General features: G+C 45.4%; 1 protein-coding gene across 2 annotated transcripts in view; it reads right to left on the reverse strand.

Moving 5' to 3' along the window:
- Positions 1-24,344, reverse strand: part of KIAA0930 — a 70,094-nt gene extending 45,750 nt beyond the window's left edge. For both annotated transcript variants that reach the window (XM_084531863.1, XM_084531862.1), the window contains exon 1: positions 24,068-24,344. In XM_084531863.1, coding sequence (XP_084387989.1) covers positions 24,068-24,200 — 133 coding nt within the window. In that variant the 5' untranslated portion in view covers positions 24,201-24,344. The remainder of the gene's footprint in view (positions 1-24,067) is intronic.
- Positions 24,345-24,606: the final 262 nt, after the last annotated feature.

The raw sequence follows: 24,606 nt of genomic DNA on the forward strand, positions 1-24,606 counted from the left end.
AAGATGCAATGCAAAAAAAAAATAATTATGAAATAACTCCTACAGCAAACATGTTCTTCTTTTAAAAATAATCGTAGATAGCAAGCAGTAAAAATGAGGAGATGCAAAACATAATCCTCTTCTGCCAGGGTGTTTATGAATCCTTACATTCACATACTACAGGGAAAAAAAAAAAAGGCTAGTTTTAAAGCAAAGAGCTAACTGAAGGTAGCAACTATAGCTTTGCTCCCTGATGCTAATGAAAGCCCACACCAATCTAGTTTCAGGTGGGAGACTTCAACTTCCCAGACATATCCTGGGAATACAATACAGCTCAGGGGAAGCATTCTAGGAAGTTTCTGGAGAGCATGGAAGACAGTTTCCTGATGCAGCTGGTTAGTGAGCCTACCAGGGGAGGTGCTCCAGTAGACCTTCACAAAGACCCTCTGTTCACAGATGTGTGGGAGATGTAGTTGGGAGCTGTCTTGGGCAGAAATGGTAGAGTTCTCTGTACTTGGTGAAGTCAGGAGGGGGACCAGTCTTGGACTTCTGTAGAGCTGACTTTGAGCTGTTCAGGACACTGGTTGGTAGAGTCCCTTGGGAGGCGGTTCTGAAGAGCAGAGGAGTCCAGGAAGGCTGGGCACTCCTCAAGAAGGAAATCTTAAAGGCTCAGGAGTAGTCTGTCCCCACGTGCCCAAAGATGAGCCAGCGGGGAAGAAGACCGGCCTGGCTGAACAGAGAATTGTGGCTTGAGCTTAGGAGAAAAAAGAGGATTTATGACCTTTGGAAAAGAGGGCAGGCCACTCAGGATGTTGCAAGGCTGTGCAGTGACAAAATTAGAAAGGCCAAAGCTCATCTGGAGCTCAACCTGGCTACTGCTGTTAAAGATAATAGAAAATGTTTTTATAAATACATTAACACAAAAAGGAGGACTAAGGAGAATCTCCATCCTTTACTGGATTCGGGGGGAAACATAGTGACAAGAGATGAGGAAAAGGCTGAGGCGCTTAAAGCCTTATTTGCCTCAGTCTTTAGCGGCAAGACCAGTTGCTCTCTGGATACCCAGTACCCCAAGCTGCTAGAAGGGGAGCAGAATGTGGCCCTCACTATCCATGAGGAAATGGTTGGCGACATGCTACAACACTTGCAAGTCAATGGGGCTGTATGGAATCTACCCAAGGGTACTGAGAGAACTGGTAGAGGAGCTGGCCAAGCCACTTTCCATCATTTATCAGCAGTCCTGGCTATCAGGGGAGGTCCCACTCGACTGGTGGCTAGCAAATGTGACACCCATCTACAAGAAGGGCCGGAGGGCAGACCCAGGAAACTATAGGCCTGTCAGTTTGACCTCAGTGCCAGGGAAGCTCATAGAGCAGATTATCTTGAGTGTCATCACACAGCACTTGCAGTGCAACCAGGTGATCAGGCCCAGTCAGCATGGGTTTACGAAAGGCAGATCCTGCTTGACGAACCTGATCTCCTTCTGTGACAAAGTGATGCACTTGGTGGATGAGTGAAAGGCTGTGGATGTGGTCTACCTTGACTTCAGTAAGACTTTTGACACAGTTTTGCACAACGTTCTCCTCAAGAAACTGGCTGCTCATGGCTTGGACTGGAGTACACTTTGTTGGGTTAAAAACTGGCTGGGTAGCTGGGCCCAAAGAGTTGTGGTGAATGGAGTCAAGTCCAGTTGGAGGCTGGTCACTAGTGGCATTCCCCAGGCTTCGGTACTGGGGCCAGTCTTCTTTAATATCTTTATTGATGATCTGGATGAGGGGATTGTGTGCACCCTCAGTAAGTTTGCAGATGACACCAAGTTAGGTGCCTGCGTCAATCTGTTCGAGGGTAGGAAAGCTCTGCAGGAGGATCTGGATAGGCTGGACCGATGGGCTGAGGCCAACTGTACGAAGTTCAACAAGGTTAAGTGCCAGGTCCTGCACCTGGGGCGCAACAACCCCAAACAGCACTACAGGCTGGGAGATGAGTGGTTGGAAAGCTGCCTGACAGAGAAGAACCTGGGGGTATTGGTTGATAGTCACTGAATATGAGCCAGCCGTGTGCTTAGGTGGCCAAGAAGGCCAACAGCATCCTGGCTTGTGTAAGAAGCAGTGTGGCCAGCAGTTCTAGGGAAGTGATTGTCACCCTGTACTCAGCTCTGGTGAGGCTGCACCTTGAGTATTGTGCTCAGTTTTGGGCCCCTCACTACAAGAAGGACATGGAGGTGCTTGAGCGAGTCCAGAGAAAGGCAACGAAGCTGGTGAGGGGTCTGGAGAACAAGTCTTATGAGCAGAGGCTGAGGGAGCTGGGATTGTTCAGCTTGGAGAAGAGGAGGCTCGGGGGCAACCTTATCGCTCTCTAGAGGTACCTTAAAGGAGGCTGTAGTGAGGTGGGGGTTGGTCTATTCTCCCACGTGTCCAGTGACAGGACGAGAGGGAACAGGCTAAAGTTGTGCCAGAGGAGGTTTTGGTTGGATGTTAGAAAGAACTTCTTTACTGAGAGGGTTGTTAGGCATTGGAATGGGCTGCCCAGAGAAGTGGTTGAGCCACCAATCCTGGAAGTCCTTAGAAGACATTTAGGTGTAGCACTTAGCAATATGGCTTAGTGGAGGACTTGTTGGTGTTAGGTCAGAGGTAGGATTAGTTGATGTTGGAGGTCTCTTCCAACCTAGATGATTCTGTGATTCATATGCTAGCATTCAAATCTTACTCAAATTCAAAAACCAACCATGCAGAAAGAAAGACGCAGCAGCACTTCAAAGCACCACATGGCACAGAGCAGGGCTAACATCACAGAAAAGGCTACATTGCCCACTGACGCTTTGCTTTTGGTTATGGGCTACTCTTGCTACGCCAGGAAGCTGCCCTGCTTGCTGACACGGAAACAAGATAAGGGGCACTTTATCATATGGCATGCACTGTTCATTTAAGTTGCAGAAATGTATCCAGCTGTTGTTGTTCTTTTGTATTGTTTTTCCCTTTTCAAGGCTTTGTACTTCTCTGTTGGTTTCTGAAACCTCCACTATTACAACAACACATACAATGGAAGCTACATTGACTGAAAAAAACAAGACAGAACTGAAATGCATGCCGTCCCTACGTTCATCTCATTCTGTAGGTGTTAAGATACTATTTACAGGCTTTATTCAGCCCTCACTATTTGACACTTGTCTATATGTCAGTAACTGAGTAATGTGCCAAGTAACGGCTTGTGTAACATGGGAATGCTTGCATGTTCTGCCACTGGTTGCTGGGGCACACTAAATGCTGTTTCCCATCCACAGCATAAGTGACACCAGAATTACATGTCAGAATTACACTACACAACCTATGTAAAATTCCTTACACACAGGCTGCAAAAGATATGAAAGGATATCCTTCCTTTTTTTTTTTTTTAAATATATACTTTCTTTTTTTCTTTTTAGCTTTCTGGCTGTGGAACTGGACGAGAAACAAGTTTCCTTTACAGACTTAATCTGTAAATGCTCCAAAACCTAAATCCAACTGAGTTTTTATTGAACACTGCTTGAATGTTACCTGGGCATACTTCAACTCTGAAAAGACAAAGCAGAATTCAATTTAAACACAAACTGTGACGACACTGTCCACAACCAGGGAACTGTCATGGGAGAGCTCTCAACTAGGCTGTTTGCCTAGTAGCCAAACTGCAGATTACATAGCGCACAACAACATCGAATTGTTGGTAAGTTGTATTACAGCAACTGTAACTCACCCTCAGGGAAAGAAGTAGGATAGGGTACAACAGAAACAATAAAAAGGGCAACAAGATTTATCTCATACTTTCTAACCTCTTTTTGTTAGCTTTCTCACCATAAAGCCCAGATTTACAGCTCCATCTCAAAGTGAAAACTGCATCCATTTACCCTCCATGCATATTAGCATCCAGTTTCATCTGAAACCATGGATGTTCCTGTTTGGTTTTGGAAGAACATGAAATCTATCGTCAGGCTTCAAACCCTATTCTGACACAGATGCTTCTGGCTACATGCAACAAATCAATTTCTTGAGTCAACCATTCTTAGCCAAGATTCAGAACACTGCAAAGACCAGAACACGAAAAATAATTTAGGGAGGGTGGAATCTACCATTAAGTGCCATTAATACATGTAACAATTGCTCTACAGCCTTTTGGCATACGATCAGCAGACAAGAAAAATAAAGTACTTCTATTTTTACCGACAAGGAACCTAACCTTTCCAGCTTCTAGTGAAAGAAGAACTTCATTGGAAAATACACATGAGCAGATGTAACTAAGTAAGTGGCTGGTGTTTTGGGCACGTAGGGCAATTGGAAGAAAGACAAGGAGTATGACAGAGTAGGGATAAACACTTCCCCTCCTTAAAGGGGGAAGTGGAAAAAGAGGTACTGCTGAGACCCAACACTTGTGCTTCTTAAACTAAAAACCAAAATTCGTATTTGCTCTCCCACCCAGCTTTCTTTTGTATAGGAAATCTGACATCTCAATACCTTTGACACATGCATCTTTTTCTGCAGGAAAAAAGCTGAGCTTTCTTCATAGAGTATCAGTTGTCAAGATGCCTAACATTCACATCACTGCCACATCACTGCTGTTGTCCTGTTTAAGCACTGAAAGCATTTGTCAGACATTTTCTGTAAAATTAAAATATGGAAAAGAAAACAGGAGAAATCATTATGAACGAGGATTCCCTGCTAGAGAAACAAAAAAAGTAAAGTGAAATTATCTCTCCTATAAGTATTATTAAGAATAATTTTAATACCTGGAATAAAGACAAAATTATTCATAAACCTGAATCATCAGGATGATAAATTTCAATAAGGAAGACACTTCCATTTGAGAGACAACTGTACAGCTAGGTTAATCTCTTGACTAAAACATATAATGAAGAGAACTTGGGGGAGCTTCCCTCTAGCACAACACCTACAGAAAATACCCTAGTGCAGTATCTGGATCACAAATTTTCTTCTGAACTGGTTCAATTGCTAAGCACCAGTGCAGATAATCTTGGGATTGGAAAGAACACATACAGGTATCACCTTTTCACCATGGGTGCACAAAAGGGTGACTCCAATACATTTAGATGCTTGCTGTTGGAGAAAAAAAAAAAAAAAAAAAAAAAGAGGTTGTCATCTGTGGCTGATAGTTCCTTTTTCTACCATAAATGACTGTCCTTGCAGAAAGGAACACAGAACAAGTGTTGGATTTGCACCAAAACAGCTGTAGACTTGAAGTATTGATGTGAACTGACATTGGTTTCTTTCTGTAAGTCTGCCATGCTGTAAGCAACTGAGGAACAGACCCAGTGACCATGCTGCAACCTGTGCTGTGTAGGCAATCACCTCCAGCAAACAATGGGGTGGACACAGCTGGGAATGGCAGCCTCTCAAATCCTCTCAGCACGAGTCTGCTAATCACCTACCATGTCTTTCCACATTTATTCAAAATATCCCTAACAGCCTGAACCTAGAATCACATAGATTAGTGGTACTTACAGGCAAAAACTGTGTTCTAGAGCTCACAAGAAAGACAACCAATTAAAGTCACTAAATTAGTAAATTAGACTAGTAATTTTTTTCCCAGCAAGCACACCATCTCCAGCTTAATGCTCATCCAGAAAACAGAGACAAGACACCCATTAAAAAGGACGCGAAATCTAAATGCAGCCAAGCAAGTGTTGATTTCAAGGCAATCCATGCCTAGAGACCATGCTACAAGCCTGTGGAGTTACAAATTCAGGAAGTCCTCTCGCACTGCCAGTCCCCTTTAACCAAGTCTGTGGCTTTATACCAACCAAACTATTGAGTTAATTTGAATGGGAAGAGGCTGAAAGAGTACAAATTGCCTAATAAAACAGATCATTTGTCTTTTCTTCAGCTAACAGGTAATTTTCAACATGTCCTCCCCGTCTCCAACCAATGGAGATCAAATTCCATCATTCACCCCCTAGGCATTTGTCATGGTTTTGGCTGGGATAGAGCTAATTCTCTTTGCAGAGGCCTCTGTGATGCTGTGCTTTGGATTTTTGATGAAAATACTGTTGATAAAAACCTGCTGTTTTAGTGCTTACAAAGAGCCAAATACTCTTCTACTTCTTGTGCTGCCCAGCCAGTGAGGAGGCAGGGGGTGCACCAGGAGCTGGGAAGGGGCACAGGCAGGACAGCTGAGCCAGCCTGACTAAAGGAGCATCCATACCATAAGGTGTCATGCTCAGCAATTAAAGCTGGGTTAAACAAGGAGGAAGGGGAAAACATTCAGAGGGGTGGTATTGGTCTACTTAAGAAACTGTTCCACCAGATAATCCCTCCTTTCTGGAAGTGGCTGAAGTCCTGTCTGCTGATGGGAAGGAAAAGAATGAATTCCTTATTTTGCTTTGCTTCACGTGCAGCTTTTGCTTTACCTATTAAACTCTCATCCCAACCCACGAGTTCTCGCACTTCTGCCTTTCCAATTCTCTCCCATCCTACCTGGGGTGAGTAAGCGAGCAGTTGTGTGGTGCTTAGCTGGGGTAACACCACAACAGCATTGCATCAGAAGCCCTGACATTCCCTCCAACCTCCTGAACATCCTCAAATAACAGCCATAGACTGACACATTTCAGCACATATGGTCTTCTCAGATCTATGCATTCGCCTCTCACAGGAGATTACCTAGAGCTCTGCCTCACCAGACAGGAATCGTACAGTGCCCTATGATCCCTTAGACATCTTATCCTGCTCAGGATGCCAAATCCTCTTGATCATAGGCACTTTGGGTCTTAAACATAATCGACAAATTCATTCAAAACCTGAAATAAGTTGCACTCAAAGCTTTCCAAAATAAATGAAGTCACTGTAGAAACCACAAGTAACAGAACAAGGAGACAAGTTCTCTCAAAGTTTAAGGTAAATTTACCATCACTGCCTGTCCAGAAGAAAATACTTAAAAAAAAAACAAAGTTCTCTCTCCTTTGCTGCCCAATTCCCACTGATCAATTTATTGCTTGGAAAGCGAAATATGAGGCTATGGTGGTTTTACTTGGGTGGGCAGCCAAGCCCAACCTCAGTCACTCTCCCACTTTCCCTCCTCAAAGGGAAAGGGGTAGAAAATATGATGAAAAGAGCTCAAGGGTTGAGATAAGGACATAGAAATCACTCAGCAATTATCGTGACAGGCAAAACAGACTCAGCAGAGGGAGATAGTAAGATTTATTGCCTATTACTAACAACCTACAGAAGTTAAAAAGAAAGGAAAGAAACCATTCCCCCCCATCCACCCTCTTCCACCTCCTCCACCCTAAGTGGCACAGGGGAACGGGGAAATGGGGGTTGAGGTCAATCTATAGACCTTCATCTCCACCACTCCTTCTCAGTGGCTCTCTGCCCCTGCTCCAAAGTGGGGTCTCTCCTATGGGATGCCATCCTCCCCAAACTGATCCTGCGTGGTCTTCCCACAGGCATCAGCTCTTCAAAACTGCTCCAGATATGGGTCCGTACCACGGAGTCCATCCATCAGGAGCACGCTACTCCAACACGGATCCCTCACTAGCAGCAGCTCCTGCCAGGTCACCTGCTCAGGCTCTTCTCCACGGGCTACAGCTCCAGCATGGGGCCTGCTCTGGTGGGGGTCCTCCACAGGCCGCAGCCTCCATCAATGCAGGTCCACCTGCTTCACTGGGGGCTCCTCCACAGGCTGCAGCATGGAACCCTGCTCCACCATGGTACTCCATGGGCTGCAGGGGGACAGCCTGCTTCACCATGGTCCTCACCACAGGCCGCAGGAGACTTCTGCTCTGGCGCCTGGAGCACCTCTCCCCCTCCATCTTCACTGACCTTGATGCCTGCAAGACTGTTCCTCACTCCTCTCACTCTCCCAGCTGCTGTGCAGCAGCATGTTTTTGTTTGTTTGTTTTCCTTTCTTAAATATGCTCTCACAGAGGCACAAACAACATCACTTATTGAATCGGTTCTGGTCAGCCACAGGGCCCTTAGCTAACATGGGGCAGCTTCTAGATTCTTCACACAGAAGCTACCCCTATGACCCTACACTACCAAAACCTTGCCACGTAAACCAACTACAGAGGCTCAGCACCATGGACAGGAGCCCAGCTTCAGGGCTGCAGCATGCCACTCACTGGTGGGTGCAATAAAGGGCAGCTTTTCAATTTGGGGTTTGGGGGCTGGAAGGACAGGAGCTGCCCTCGCACTGGGCATGAACTTGCATCATAGCACTGTGCTACATGGCCATAGCGATAATTTGCCTTGTGGAAAGGTGCTGTGAGGAAAACCAAACAAACAAATACTATGGAAAAGCTGAAAATAAAACAAAAACGCAGCCAGGAATCTTCCAGCTTCACTTTGCCCAGGAACACAACTTCAGCTTCTCAAGCTCAACTGCTTCACCTCAGGAAGCCCTCCTGAGCATGTTGTGGATGGGTGAGGTGCAGCGTGAAGGCTTGTGCACAATTTGGACACAAGTACTTTGCACAGTAGTTGTGATGGGGGTTACAGAGCCACCACAACACATCACCAGAGACACAGCTGACATTTGTTCACAAACTAAGAAGCCTATCTATCTTTTCCTAAACATCTGCAGGTTCCACCCTAAGGAGAAGAATCCCACACCACATGAGGGTTTGGGGTTAACCTTGGCCATGCAGGGGTCATTCTTGGCAGTACACAAGCCGTGCCTTGTCACACAGGTGGCATCCTTGGCCGTACGCAAGCCACCCTACCTCACGTAGGGGTCCTCTCAATCACACACAAGCAATGAGCCGCCTCCACCACAGAAATCTTCTGGATGGCCAGACATCCTTGGTGCCCCTCAAGCCCCGTTGGGGCTCCTCCACCCTGGCAGGCAGGGATGCTTGGCCATAGCCTCCCTCCACTCCCACTCGCGTTCCTCCTGCCAGTCCCTGGTGGGCAGCACGATCCGCACACATTTGGCATGGCCGCTCCTCTTCCCTTCCCTGTGCAGCATGGCCACTGGGCTGCTCACCACCACGTACTCGAGGAGTGTGCAAAGCCTGGACGTGCTTGTGCCACTCACAATCTGCAGCCACAGAGCTGTCCATCCTGTCACCTCTGTGGTTGTCACAGGAGTGTGGGTCATGGCCTGTGCCTCCCAGCCCCCACCACTGTGATACAGCATCCCCACAGCAACATGCTGGGGAGCAGTACTTACTGGGACGCACCACGGGGACACAGCCCCAGTCCGCTTCCCAGCGCTGCACAGCTTGTCCTGACACATACCCCTGGCTGATCTTCATTTGATGACTGCCAAAAACAGAGGCAGAAACACAAGAGGAAAGATAAAACAAACCTCCCTAAGGCTTCGGAGATGAGTGTTGTCTTTGCTCTCCAGAAGCTGGCACATTTGGTTGTGTTTTCCCAACTTCTGCCATGGCCCTTGAACAAGTAGCTTCTACGATTTCATACACCATTTCTACTCTTGAAACAAACCTTTGGAAGACAGCTGGGATTTCACTGGGGGATCAGCGCAACTGGTCTGGGCACCCACTCCCACAAGGGATTCAGCAGGCTCTGGAGGGGAGCTGTCAATGCCTTATTTCCCGAGGAAGGAAGAACCCCGCAGTGCTCATTATCCCCATCTCCTTCCTGAAATAGTCCCAGGCCGCACAGAGGAACACTGATCTCGGGCTGCCTCCCACTATTAGATATCATTACGGCACTGTTTTCATTATGACTCATTTGTGTAACACTGAACTGATTAACAAGGAGTTTGGCTGCGGAACTGAATTACCAGAACCTCATGATTAAAGACAAGGAGAGCCAGTGCTAATCTAACACGTACACACAGAGTTCCTGACAGATGCCTGTGCTGGGTCTGGCTGGGATGGAGTTAACTTCCCCCACAGCATCCCATACAGCAGTCACTTGCAGCTCAAACAGCCCCGATATTGCACCAGTGTTTTGTCTGTCGCTGAGCTGTGCCCCACAGCACCGAGACTCCCTCCAAACCCAAAGCCAGAAGGCTAGGGATGGGCCAGAGGGGCGGGGAGGGGATATCACCAAAACTGACCAAAGGGATATCCCATACTGCGTGGTGTCACACTCAGCAATAAAAGCTGAGGAAGGGGAACAAGGCTCATTATCAAAATGTCTGTCTTCCCCAACAACCCCTATGTGTACTGAGCCCCTGCTTTGGTTTGCTCTTAATGTTGTTCTGCGATCCTGTTCGATGTGACCTGTGCCATATTCTATCTTTTGCTATGTACCACATTGGAGAGCTTGTTGAAGGCTGTTTGTTTCCTTCAGTTCACTGTGCTGTAAAGTACTGGCCCTTAGCCTTGTCCAGTGTTCATGCCCAGCATTGCTACCATCTCCATATTTTGGGAACCATTTCCTGGAGAGAATGAACAGCTACACTCTTTTTTTCCTCCTTTAGGAACCAAGTGGTGAAGGATATGAGGAATGGTACCTCCTCCTTTCTCTGGGCTAATTACAGCAGCTTTTCAGCACTTTGAACATCCTTAGGTAACCAACATAGTCCCATTGCTAGGTCTCCAGAATGTGTTTTTCATCCCCTCCCCCCCCCCCCCAAGGATAAGAATAAGATTACCACCAGGATTCTGCCCCAAGGCAGCACGGTGGTGAGTGGCAAGGTGTCAGGGAGGGTATGGTCAGGTACCTGTTACAGTGGTCTCCTTGGATGGCTTTAAACTTCATCCCTGAACAAGTGTGGAACCCTGAAAACCTGACAATGTTGGAAAGATGTATGGCCTGACCCTGGCAATGCCACAGAGTTACAGCATGCTGCGCTGTGCTGGAACCTGGCTTGCACCTATCAAATGGTGGTTAACACAATTCAGCACCCTCAAGGGGAAGAGGTCTCTGACAAATATAACACAGTAGCTAAACCAGAGGGCTGACCGTATAGGTATTAGCAGGCTGGAGATGGGCAAGGGGTGGGGAGGGGACATCACCATGGCAGATGACCTAAGCTGACCAAAGGGATATCTCATACCGTGTGGTGTCACATTCAGCAATAAAAGCTGGGGAAGGGGATGAATGCTCATTATCAAAATGGCTGTCTTCCCAACAACCCCTACATGTACTGAGCCCCTGCTTCACAAGATGCAGCTGGACATTGCTCATTGAAGGGAAGTAGAGAATAATTGTTCTCTCTTCACATCTGCAGAGCCTTTACTTCATTTTACTTTCTTTTCCCTAAATTAAATTTAATTTCCCTAATTAAATTATCCTTACCTCAAACTGTGAGCCTTTTTCTTTCCGATCATATTCCCCCACACACACCTTTGAGGAGGGAGAGTGAGAGCGCAGAACCAAGGATGCAGATAAAAGTCCGATGCGAGCAGTCCACATGGCAGATGGTTTAAGGAACACTCTGCAGGCTGGCAGCGAAGAACTGGAGCGATGGAGTGGAACCAACACTGGATTTTATGACTAGCCAGCTTCAGCAATATGAAGAAAAGCTCTCTCTCCCTCAATGAGTCTGCTTCTCAGCTGGGGAGAAACTGTCACAACAAGTCCAACAGCTTGAAGAACACATCTTCCTCCTTACTCATACAGACCAGTATCTCAGTTATTAAGAGTAAGCATTTTTCTACTCAAGGGAGAGAGGACCATGGATGCACAACACACAGTACCCTGGGGCTTTATCCACGTGACTATGGAGAGGACACAAAGAAGTGGGATGCCAAACCTATGTCAACCCTAGCTGCTCAGGTACATGACATGCAGGGAAAACTAGCAGCCTGAAGTTGTTCTCCTAGGAAAACTACTGCTCCAGTTTCTGTTGGGCAATCCCCCAGAGGGATTAGAAGGGCTTATTCCTGACCCTAACAAAGGGACTTCTGCTTTGCATTTGGAAGAACTGAGTGATGGATACTTTGATCAGGACTAGACGGCCTTGCCTCTGGATTTACAGGACTGCGTGGATCCGATGGCCTGGCACATCAGACCCACAGAAGTCTCTAATGGACACTGGTGCACCCTAACGTCAATACGCTATGAAAGGGCAGAACCCATTTGTGTTTCTGGAGCGACAGGGGTATCCCAACAGCTCACTGTATTGAAGGCCTAAGTGAGCCTAATTGGGAACAAGTGGCAAAAGTACCAATTGGGACTGGCCTCCTTTAACAGAGGCAACCACAATTCCACTGGAAGCAATCAATCACTTCAAACCTGGTGGAAGAGGGACAAGTGGTTACATACTTCCTACCACTGCTTTCCAGGACCTGCCAGCAGCAGCCTCAAGCTTCCCAAGAAGTCTCTGAAGACTACCAGGTAACTTACAAAGCATGCTGGCACTACTGACTGCAGGAACCTGTCTGGAACAGGACAAGCACATCCTACATATATACACAGAGCATTTTTGTTCTAAGCCATATCATTCATGCCTGTCAAAGTCTGCCAATACTGTAATTTATGGCATCTAATGTTTCCATTTTCATAATTAATATTCCTGCACTATCTAAGAGACTATTGTGGTAGAGGAGGTAATACCAGGAAATCAAGTTTCAGAAGAACTCCGGTCTTATAAAACTACCTAGTATGTTTGTTTCTTATGTTTTCAAGTACTTGCCTTCCCTAATATCTTCTCCCTACGGCATGCTTCTACTTAACATCACACTATCAAGGCAGAAGGAACGAATTACTACAACAGCAGTTTGTAAGAAAATAGAGATTTCCCACACCTGCCCACAATGATAACACACAAAACCCGGTATTATCCAAATTCAGTCTGTTTTTAAGTAGAAACATTGGCAGCAGCTCTCTGAGTAAGCACTTGGTAATTTCAGCCCAAAAGCTGTAATTCTCACTTGCCTTCCCAACCACAAGCCTGCTCACTTCAAGAAGCTGATGACCAACGCTTCACCCAATCCTGGGGCCAAGATTTCAAAAACCTCTTTGACACTGGATCTGTCAACTGGGTGGTCAAATTGGCACACATATGTAGGAAAACTAGTTTACAGAAGCAGGAAACTTGATATTTCTGGGGGGGGAAAAGGGGCAAATAACCACACTCAAGAGCAAAACAGTGGGGAAAAAATTTTTTAAAAAAATCAATCCTCCTTAGGGCAGCTTTCCTAAAGTCTTCATAATAAAGCAAAGTGGTATTGAATGTTATGCCCAACAAATTGAATGCCTTTGCTAATGCCTAGATATTTTAGTTCACTTGGCAGATCTGCCTTTAGCCTTCCTATTATTATTGACACAGACTTCTCAGATAACACTTTTACCTATTCAACTAAAAATAAAAATGAAGGGTCTCTGCCACTTACACCCCCTAGGAAGCCTCCTCTGACTGCAGAGATAGGCCCCTCTTTAAGCACACCACATCCATACAAAGAAGGAAAAGGTTTCCTCCACCAGCGTATCACTTCACTGTAAGACTGCCCAAAGGGGCAAGAAATCAGCCTCTTGGTGGCCTGTCAGCACTGGCAGAAGAGCAGATCTGTGAACCATCAATCCCCTTGACAGCACACCAGCCTGTTGTGCTACAGCTAACTTGTGATCATGAGGAAAGGTATTGCTCCTTGAAAGCCCTGAGTACAGCACCCTACAACCTCAGATAAACAGCAGCTACTATGAAGCTGCTACTAGGTTTAATTAATGGAATTTTAACCTACCATTCACAAGTTAGCTGCAGAAAACATGCCATCTCTTTCCATTGCTAACCAGCATCACCATTCTAATTTCTCTTCCAGGCCTTTGCACAACTACAAATTCCTGTGGAACTGGCAGGCCTGCACGAGTGTACAAAACTGGCGTCCAGGGAATATGATACTAGACTAAACAGTTAAGAAACTTGCTAGCCTTTTCTCTGACCCATAACATGACTGTGGTTAGACACTTCTGCTCTGTTTCTTCTGCCTTTTCTCCAATCCTGGGTCTCTCTCACAGCCATCACATCTGCTTAGCACCCACACAGCCACTCTTGCTGGATTTAAAAATAGTTAAGAAACACAGTTTATAAAACCAAGAGCAGTTGCAACGTTCATCTGTTGAGAAATCACTACCTCCATCTCATGACAGTTACAAGGGCTCAAGTAGGAGTAGGTGAGTTCTTTCTTTCTAGAAAGGTCTTATTTAGAAAATTCCTGAGCAAAAGCACAAGAGGGCAGTATCTTTTTCTGCTTTCCCCTACCACCAGCCAATAGCTACGTTACAAACACCCTGCCATGGGATTTTGATCAGAGTTCACTGCCTTTCTATGCTGTCACAACAGTTCTCTAGTAAAGATTATATACCTTAATACTCTTCCATTCAATCATAGCACTGCAGCATAGACCTCACATTTGACGAGATGCATAAAAGCTTCAGACAGTCACTGAAATCCAGACTCCACCCCCAAGCCTTTGTGTGTTTTGCAAGCTTTAGAAAATACCCTAAAGCTTAGGCTTAAGAGACAGTGACAACCAAGTACAAGGTCAGTGTTACATTTTTAATTGCTGTGTTTCTCACAGCATTTTGCTGCAGAAACATTTGTGATTCATTTTAAAGTTTCTTGCCAAGAAACTAGGAAGAGGAACATGCCTATGCTTCCCTTTTGCCTGATTCAAAATACCTCAAGACAAAAGTTTGAACCCGTAGTTTTCTTCATCTCGGGCATGTGCATAGGAATACAGAATAATTCAGGTCAGAGAGCTCACAACTCAAGTTTTGACAACCCCCCCACCCAATAACAACAAAACAAGACACTAACAGCCTCGTGTTTATGGGTTTTGTTAATAAAGCAAAATTAAGTGTTATTTACAGGCATTGTTCTTGCTCAGACAGGAAATAAAGCCTTTAAATCCCTGAATGCTGCAGTATACAACCTGTTAGCTCTCTGCTTTCTGCCACACCAGGCAGCTCAGAGCTGCAGAGGACCATCCATGCCGGACAAACAGCATACTCCACCACTATTCCCCTCCTCCAGGGCACTACTGATGGAGAGGGCTCTCAGATCCCAGCCACGCTTTGAACCTAAGACTCTGGAAGAGCTGTCAACCACAGGAGAGTTTTCCCTCTGAGGCAATGACTTATCACCCCATAACAGATGGGGAACACAAGTACAAAGAGTTCCCCAAAATTACACGCAAAATCCACAGACGCATGGAAACTAAACCTGTATCTCTGAAGCTCTGTGTTAATTTTTGGTGCAGCCTTGTTCTTTACAGGGTTACAGAACTCGAGTAGGTTCTAGAGAATGGCTCACTCCTCCCCCTCTTTAGGTAGGGTCAGAAACATCCAGTAAAAACAAAGATAATGATAAAACCTCAGGTTGCTTGAGGACTCAGAGTCCCAAGCAAACATCAGGTAGATGACAGCCCGTAGTGACACTGGAAAACCCCTAGTGACACTGGAAAAACATTTCTGGCTGTAAAATATTGCTGGCTGAAAACGATGCTCCTGGCAGGGTGGCACAGAGCAGACCACAGTTCCCAGAGAAGGGACACACGCCTGCTCTGGGTGCCATACCTACTTTCCAGTATCACTGACAGAGCCAAACCAGGAGGCCTCAGTGCAGAACACGGTGAGCCACCAGACAGGATTCCAAGCAACGTCAAAGCTTTCAATAGCTTCATATTGGAGCCACCTAGTATCGTTAATTTTTAAATAAATGCAAACCCACAAAATTTAAGAAACAGCAAAGAATGTACTTTGGGTCTCACTTTTTTTTTTTCCTTCAAGTATTAGGATCAGCTACTTTTTCAATGACTTCTAGGAGCAGCCAGGAGCAAGGACACACAGAACAGGTAGTAAATCCATCCTTCTGCAATTTTTTTTTTTAAATCTTGTCATAGGAACAACGTGTAGAATTATGCATACGTATACACATACATCTCAACAAATGAACTGGCCTGACAGTTGTGAAATATTTTACTTCTATTCAACAGTTATTCTGATCCTGGAACATTTTAAAGACACCTTCATTCACAAGCACCTCTCCATCCATTACATTTTTAATCGAAAGCAAAAAAAAAAAAAAAAAAAGAAAAAAGCTGCCTATGAGCAATTCCCATATGAATATCTAACTAGTTAGACCAAAGAACGCAACACAATGTAATCTGTACTTATAGGATCAAAAGATAAAGAGTATGAAATTAGTTCCCCTTTATTCATGTAAAACATGGCCTGTTAACAATTCACATGGTGCTTTGACTACAGAGTTTAGTTACCCTTGTTATGAAAACACAGGTCATATATTCAGATCTTCATTATTTACACAGAATTAAGCTTCCCACTAAAACCAAGCAAAAAAGAATTTAAGCATTTCTATGAAGTGTATAAAGCTTTGTATTATGATTATTTAGAAAGCCATATGGGTTTACATAGAGCTTTTATCTCAACGACATGCCACAATGAGCTTGCTGCTTTGTTTTGGGAAACATGGGTGCAGGCAGCAACCAACCAGGAATGGCACTTAGGAGGGAAGAAATTCATCTCCTTAAAACTGATCACTTAAATCAAACCAAACACCCCATGAATTGCAGATCACTGCCATTTACAGAAATTTAAAACCATCTTCAAAGGCCCTTTAAAGCAGGTTAGTGAACATGCTCTTTACTAAAAATATAACAGTTAGGCATTCAAGAACTGCTGTATTTGTTCTCTGGACAGACATACAAACAAACACATTCCCAGTGAAATCTTTCACGTCCCTTAGACTACTGTAAATTCATTTCAAAACATTTCCCTCACCGTGAGGGTGTTTCAGCATCTACATGCCATTAAATCAAACTCTTCACAGTACAAAACCAGCTCTAGCTTCACTGGCATTTTAATCCATCTCTCAAGTACCAGCTGATTAAATGGAGCTCTGTGGGACAGACCCCAGAAGTCCCAACGTGCGAGTATTGGTCGGCAAGCCCCATGGTTGGTGATAACATCGGATTCTTAATGATGAGGCCATGAGGAATGTAGAGTTTAGACGGAACAAGGAAGGGTGAATCAGGAGAAGCCGTGCTGTCTCAAACTACTTGTTCTCCAACCGTTAAGACATGGAAGTTGCTAAGTGTTTGCTGTTGCCAGGCAAGGTTGTTAACCAATGAATAGTGAGTGGGAAAGTACTGCTGTAGAGCTAGTGGTATAAGAAGGGAGCCTGTCCTCAATAAGGAGCTGAAGTTATGTCCTCAATGATAGAAGTTGAAGTTATTGCCATCAATAAAAGACGTTCAAGTCACTGATCTTAAAAGAACCCTGGTGTCCATGTTGTCATTACGCCACATCCCAACACTTTTCCTCTTTTCACCATACTTGGTAGTTAGATATACAGAGACCGGAGCTAAAACTACCTGTATTATTTCCAAATACGGATAACTGGCAGTAATGCATCCTCCACATCCATCTTATCAAGAGAAGCACCACCCAAGCATACAAAAGCTTAGCACTGCTCATCTTTCTACAGAAAACCTGACTCCACAGCCACAACAGAGTGATAAAGCTTCAGCAATGCTTAATGCAAGCCTCCTGAAACTGAGAATCCAGCCGTGGAGGAGGCCTCTGGCAGTTATTGATATAGGGCCTCTCTCCTCTGTGTGGTAGCTCATGAAAAGCTAGGTCACGATTGAGCTGTAAAGATTTTCATCACCCAAAAATTGACATCAAAGCCAGGGGCAGTCTCAGTAAGGCTGAGTGAGCATGTTATGGTTAAAGGGGAAAGACAGAGTCCAATGATACAATTTCCCACGAAGGATACCAGACAGTACAATAGATTGGGTGGCCTCAAACATAGTTCTGGAACACCTGGAAAGCTACAGTTCTCCTACCCTTGTTTAATCTTTAACTTCATGTTTGAAAAGGAAAATAGAAAGGAAAAGGAAAAAGATCCATCCTGAACTGTAATGGCAAACTGTACTTTAATCCCAAAACCAGACCTCCCATTCATTTTAAAGGTCAAAACAGAACCCAGACTTCAAAATAGATTTGCAACCAGTAGTCCCTTTCAAGATTAATGCAGTACACTGCTAGAACAAAACTGTGGTGTTATTAACTAGAACTACATCCATACAGATCGGGATTTTAAAACTACTCCAGCATGCCTTGTTTTAAGAACTAAACTGCCTATTTAGTTGGGGGTAACAGAGATCTAAAGGATATTTTGGTTTTAGCTGTCGATTTTTTTTGTTGTTGTTTCAATCTGCCCTCCTTATTGCAACATCTCCAGGCTGACTCTTATAAATTGAACATTTATATTCTTGAGCAGGACATGGAAATCCCTAAACCATCTCCATTAAAACAAAAATAAACTAATAACCTAGCTGGTCAAAAACATGTAAAAGCTGTAATAGAAAGACCACATTATATTATTGATCTGAGATGATGTCCGTCAAGCTCCTGCCAGACACTAGCTTTCATAGCCAAGTTACAAATCCCTTGGAAACACCGGTGTGTAATGGAAAGCCTGACAGGCTATTAGCTCCAACAGTGTGAGCAGGGTTCTAATAAACCAGCAAAACAGAAATTTTAATGAATAACTAAATAATAATTTTCTTTAAAACAAACAAACAAACAAACAAACTCTGGGGGGCTGCAGCCCTGGGATTGTACCCCAGACTGCCATTCTCCACAGCACAGTAGTCAGTAGGAAACAGATGCAATCAGCTTCCTGAGAGTCCAGAAGCTGTCTTATATGGCTGTCATAAGGTGATATTTTAAAAAGTAGATGAGAAGGAAGCAGACGTTACAGGCTTGATCCTAAGTTAATATTCTTAAATATCCTGTCCTTCAATGAAAGTACGCTTCCCTGCATCTGCCTTTCCCCACTTTGTCCTCACTGATGCATTACAGCAAGAGATGCTACCTGAAAGACCAGTGCTACACCCTGGTTTATAAGATTACTCACTCCAGCCCTGAAGCAAGCACACAGAGCTACCCTCCACCAGATTTTCGCATGCCTGATGTACTGGGAGTATAAACAGAACTCCTTGCACAGATGCTGGTTGCTGAGGTCTGTTGCAGATGAGCACTGCAGGCTCCTCTTACGTGGCTGGCCCTGCTCCTCGCTGCAATACAGAGCAAGGGGATCCCTCACAGGATCTAGGGAGTACATCCTCATTGGTCCTGCACGCAGGGCTGCTGGACAAACAGACACCCCTTCCCACCCCAGCACCAACACGATGGGGTCTCAGAAGGGGTTCCAGCATTGTCTACAGCTTCTCCACCAGCATCCATGTCCAAGCAGTACTACAGGTCAGGTCACATGTACACAGACACGCCTGACTTCAGAATTTTCTCCTAGCTAGTTTTCCCACATGAGAAAAAAAAAAAAAAAAAAAAAAACAGGCAGCTTTAAACTTATCTTCCCCTTCTGCCTTAAAAAAAATTGTATGCGTTGTCTCATTATGTCTCATATGCTTGCTGTTTGCTCAAATTTCTCCAGTGGATCTGAGGTTCAATACCCTGGGTAAGCTGGTTACATCACTGACTTCAAAATATACTCACTTAACTCAGATTCAAATAATCTATTTTATCTTGCATTGGATTCATACTTCCTAGAACACTTCCTAGAAGGAAAAACATTCTTCCTGGCTAGAACACTACGATATTTTTATTCATTAGGAAGCTACTTCATGCACTTCTTTATTTTTTTTTTTATTTTACTATTTTTAAGTTACTTACAGTAACATACGTTTGCAGATTTTGAATATTCATCCTTATTGAACATTTCCCATTCTTAGCTGCAAAAGGTTTTGTCAACAGGACAAAAGCACTTGTACAAATATTAAGGTACAATTAATAAAAGAATATTTTAAACTGAGAAAACCTTCTAAATGTGTTGAATAAAAGGAAAGTTTAGCGATACATAAGTATAATAAATTAACCCATTACAGTGGAACTTATCTGTAAGTTAGTGAATTTGACTGTTTGCAAGCTTTCAGAAGAACAGAAGCAATTTACATACCTTCTTGTTATTCACACATCAAAAGAAAAAGCTTCTCAGCTTTTGTAGTCTCTCAGCTCTGAGGGGACAAGTCACCCAACTAGCTCCAGTTACAAATATGAATGAAGAATGTATTTTCTTTCTGCATCCAAGTTACTCCTGTCAAACTAGTTCTGTAGTGCAGCAAATCCCCAGCAGATATTTCCACCTACTCAGCAGTTACACTTTCTTCAGTTCCAAAAACAAATGTATCCTTTTTGAATATTATAATTTAATTAAAATAGTTACCGCACTATGATGAAGTTAAGGCCTGAATTTAGTACTTCCAAGTCTGAATTATTTGTAATTCTTTTTAATTATTGTTTTAACCCAGTTGGCTTTCCAAACACTTATTTTGCTATGCTTCATCCTTCTGCCTACATTTTCCCACTGAGGTCTTCACGTTCCTGTCATATTTTCACAAGGCTCATGTGCATGAGCACTTAGCATATGCCCCCGTCCTTTCCTTCTCTCTGGAAGGCCAGCGACCTATGTATTTCCAGGATTTATTCATCAAGATCATTTGGCACATGAATCATCCCACTGCCTTTACTCACATGACAAGCTCTGAGGAGCAATGCTGCACAAACAAGTCCACACAATCCTCAGGCTTTAAGGATAAAGGTTCCTCTTTCTGCTGTCCCTCTGCCAACAACACATCCCTCTGCCCTCCCCTTATCAACAGTGGGTCAGAGACACAAAGCATCTCCTCTACTGACAGGAAGCCAAAGGGAAGCACTTCATTACAGATAGGACTATCAGGCTTTCTGCTGGGTCTGGCCTCTTGACTTGCACCTGTAAACACTAGAATTGCAGATCCCCAGTGCCTAGAGACAGCAGTTTTTGACAGCTCACTTATTCCTGAACCAGCTGCCTCCCAGGAGCCTCGCTACAGCTCCATTAACAATCAGCCACAGTTCAAGACATTATTCAGACCTACCTACTGCTTTTTTCCTCCTTTTTAATTATAAATTCCAGTATGTAGCAAGTCACACCTCCATCCAAGCACATTATGCCACGCTGAAGACAGGGCAATTCATCCCTGGAGGGCAGAAGGACACAAAGAAATTAAGCATCTTAGAACACTACACAGCCATTTCAGGCATAACCAAACCCCTCCCAGTTCAGGGCTTTGGCCAAAATACCCTCAGAGCTTTATGTTCAACAAAGTTGAGGAAAGCAAATATAGCACAGGAAGGGATTCCAGACAGAAAGTCAGCAGCTGGAAAGTCCACAGTTAACATTATTTATGTTCTTATCAAGCAGGTCCTAAAAGGAAAGGTGCAGTACTCACAGACAGCCAATGAACCTGTCAGCATCTAAAAGACAAAGCAAGCCCATCACTCCCCCTGAACAAGAACAATTTTAAATGCTGTACCAAACTGCATTTCAGAGCCAGTTTTGACTGCAATGTTGGCATTATGCTCCACACAACTGGATGAAACTGACGCACAGCCCAGACCTCTCTCAGTGGCATCATCCTTCCCTCTAAGCAGTTTGGTACAGAGTCATGTATGAGTCATTATTCTGAAGCATGATGTCAGGGGATTTGCTGTATTTTCTACACTGCACAAACAGCAAAACATGGAAAATCCCATATGAGGGGATTTACACAGCTTTGGACAACATTTTTCTAACCACTCACATGATATTCTTGAGAAAAAGCAATTCTCACCAAAACCCAACATCAGCAAAAATGAGTTTTCTCCCTAAAGTGGGGAAATGGATCACTTAAAGGAAACACATAAAAAGGAAGAGGCTTCACATATTTGACCCCTGAGTCCCTGTTTACTGTAAAGGGGTTAACAACACTCAGGAAAATCCAGATTTTTTTTTTAAGGGATCAAGGCCTTTGCCAGCTGATTTCAAGAGCAAGTAGAACTCACAACAGATTTGGCCTACCATGGTTCTGGACACAGCTGAAAAGGATTTGGCCACTATAAGAAGACAAACCACCCACATAAAATCAGCCACAGCTGTGCTGGTCCTGCAGCCCAGCATGTGACTTGGCCCAGGTAAGCATACAGCCATCAGGGCTGTTTTGGATAATAGCATGCAGAAGAAAGCTTCTGTGTCAGCTGTGTGAACCCATAGGGGACCACAACCAGTTGCAAGAGCACTGAGCTCAAGGGAAAGCCTGTACCTTTATGCCTGCAGTGTTACCAAGGCCAAATGTAGCTAGCTTATGGCTACTTTGGCTCCCTTTCATGCTTTGCACTTGCTATTGCGGTCCAGACATATGTGAATTTCAGCCATGCGGTTCCACCTGATGGCCTTTCCATTTGCAGTGTCTGCTGAGCCCAACTCCAAAAGCTCAGTATTTTTACTTAAGAGAAGTACTTAAACCATTGTCCTAGTAACAAACCACAGAGTAAGGAAAAAGGACAAATTCACAGGGAGTGACAACGTTATGTACCAACGTGCAACACTATGAAATGGAAGTCTTGGAAAACCCTTTGATATACAAGTGTGGCAATTCATAGCACTAAGAGCTTTACCTGCTAGGCCTTACCAAAACTTTCCAATACATCCCTCCCAAACCATAAGGAATAGTAGGTACAAGTTCAAAAAGAAAAAAACTGGTCAGATGTTGCAACAATTTAAGTGTTCAGGTGACAATCTGAGCCTGCATTTCTGATCCCAAGAGAGGTCCCACTCCATATCAACAGCGCCTCTGCCTGCAGGACACCACGACGGTGGGAAATGCACAACAGCTACAGCCCGTCAAGCAGCCATGGTGCCTGCAGGTGGAAGTTCAGCTCCATTCCCTGCATGTAAAAACTGAACACGCAAGACGCTCCTGTGGTGATGTATAACCTATGCTCACACAGCACGGGCACAGGAGAGATCCTGCACAGCTGAGATAAGGCTCTCAGCACGCCAAGCTGAGCAGTTCTCCAGGGTTTTTCCTTACAAGTCTCCAGCTGGCAGGACAGAAGTGCAGTACTGTCCCACAGCTCGCACGGCCATCCCAAAGCAACACAGTTGGGCTTCTCAGGGTAAGTAGCTGTGGATACATGTTCAAACACAAGCGGCGAGGAAGCTTTTCTGTGTTCTTACCAGCTGATTCCAGTAAAAGAAACCAGTGGTAGAATTTCTATTCCAGTGAGCTTTTATTCTTATTCAAACTTGGTATGGCCAAACATGAGCTGACAACATCTTTTCAACAAATGTGATCTCACAGTCATTTTCTCCCCCTTTTGCTTACAGGGTCTTTGCCACAACACTTTATTTGTCCCTATAACATTTTTATACCCCAATATAATCTGGGGATGCAATTCTACTAGGAAAAGTGTAAAGAAACAAGAAAGAGTCATCATTTCTCTCTATTTTCACAAGCTTTCATGACATGCAGGACAAAAATAAAGAGGGGAGAGCCCATTCCTCCCTATGGGGCCCCAGGAGAACCAGCAGGATTTCCCATGCCAACCCACATTACAGAGACCAAAGAAAGACTTGGAAACAGACATTTGGGAAAAGCAAGCTGACGAAGGTTGAGTAATTAACAGAGGCCACATGGAAAAAAATAACAGCACGATTTCACAGACGCTATTGAGAGCCCTGCCTCTTCAAACACTCTTGGGCATCCATCCCTCACAGCACAGGATACACAAGAGTCCCGAATAAGGCAGAAAGCTGTCCTCACGTCGGTGTCTCTTGTCTCCCAGAGTTACAATCTCCACCGTTGCACATAATAACGAGCCACTTCCAAGCATTACCTGGGCTGGGAGAGTTTCCCATAGCGAATGACCTAGGTTAAGGCAGCTGTTGTACGTACCACGTGTCGAAAGCCAACCAAACCTCTGCTTCGAGCTCCCATTTCATAACTCTGTTTTCACCCTCAGCTAAACGGGGGCGTGTTAGGCTACAACACGGGCTGAGCCGTACGCAACCGGGCTGGAAGCCTCCACACCCCGACCACAACAAGCAGCCACCCACTCACCCGGGGGGCTCCCGGGTGGGGAAGAAATTCACAAGGAACCAGGCTAGCAGAACAACAAAATACTCGTATTGAAAAAAAAATACTTTTCGCTGAAAAAAAATTAAATATGTATATATATATATATAGTTGTTACGCGATGCCTGCTGGCTGCAAGGGCAGCGCAGACAATGGAGTCGCCCAGGGCTGCGCCCGCCGGCACCCCCGGAGCCCTCAGGCCGGGTTTGGGCTCCCACCGCCGCCGGGCCGTGCTGGGCCGACCCGTGCCGTGCCACCACTCACCGAGGCCGCTGATCTCATGGCGGAGCCCGGCGCGGCTGCGCTCCTCCGCTATCGCCCGCAGCATGTGCTGCAGGGAGCGGCCCGGCTCGCCACCCGCCCGCTCGTCCCGCGGCCCGCTGCCGGCAGAGGCCATGGTGCCGTCGGCCACGCTCTCATGTCAGCCCCGGCCGCCGCCGGTTGGAGCCGAGGCCGCGCCGTGGCGGCGCTGAGGGAGCGGAGAGCCGAGCCCAGCCCAGCCCAGCCCGGCTCGGCTCGGCTCGGCTCGGCCCGGCCCACCGCGGCTCCCGGGCTCCCCCTGCGGAGCCGCTCGGCCCCGCAGCCCCAGCCCTAGCCCTAGCCCTAGCCCCAGCCCTTCCGCCTCCGGCCGCCCGACCCTATGGGGGCTGCGGCCCTCGAGAAGAAGCGCCCGGGGGGGGGGAGGGGTCCGGGACGCTTTGGTCACCAGCCCGACCCACAGGCAGCCTAGCACCCCCACGTCCTGCTCCCTAGCTGTAGCCAGGCCCTCATCAGTTTGTGGCTGCAGCTGGAGAGCAACACAA

Source organism: Aythya ferina (assembly GCF_964211825.1).
Source record: "Aythya ferina genome assembly, chromosome: 1".
NCBI classification, from domain to species: domain Eukaryota; kingdom Metazoa; phylum Chordata; class Aves; order Anseriformes; family Anatidae; genus Aythya; species Aythya ferina.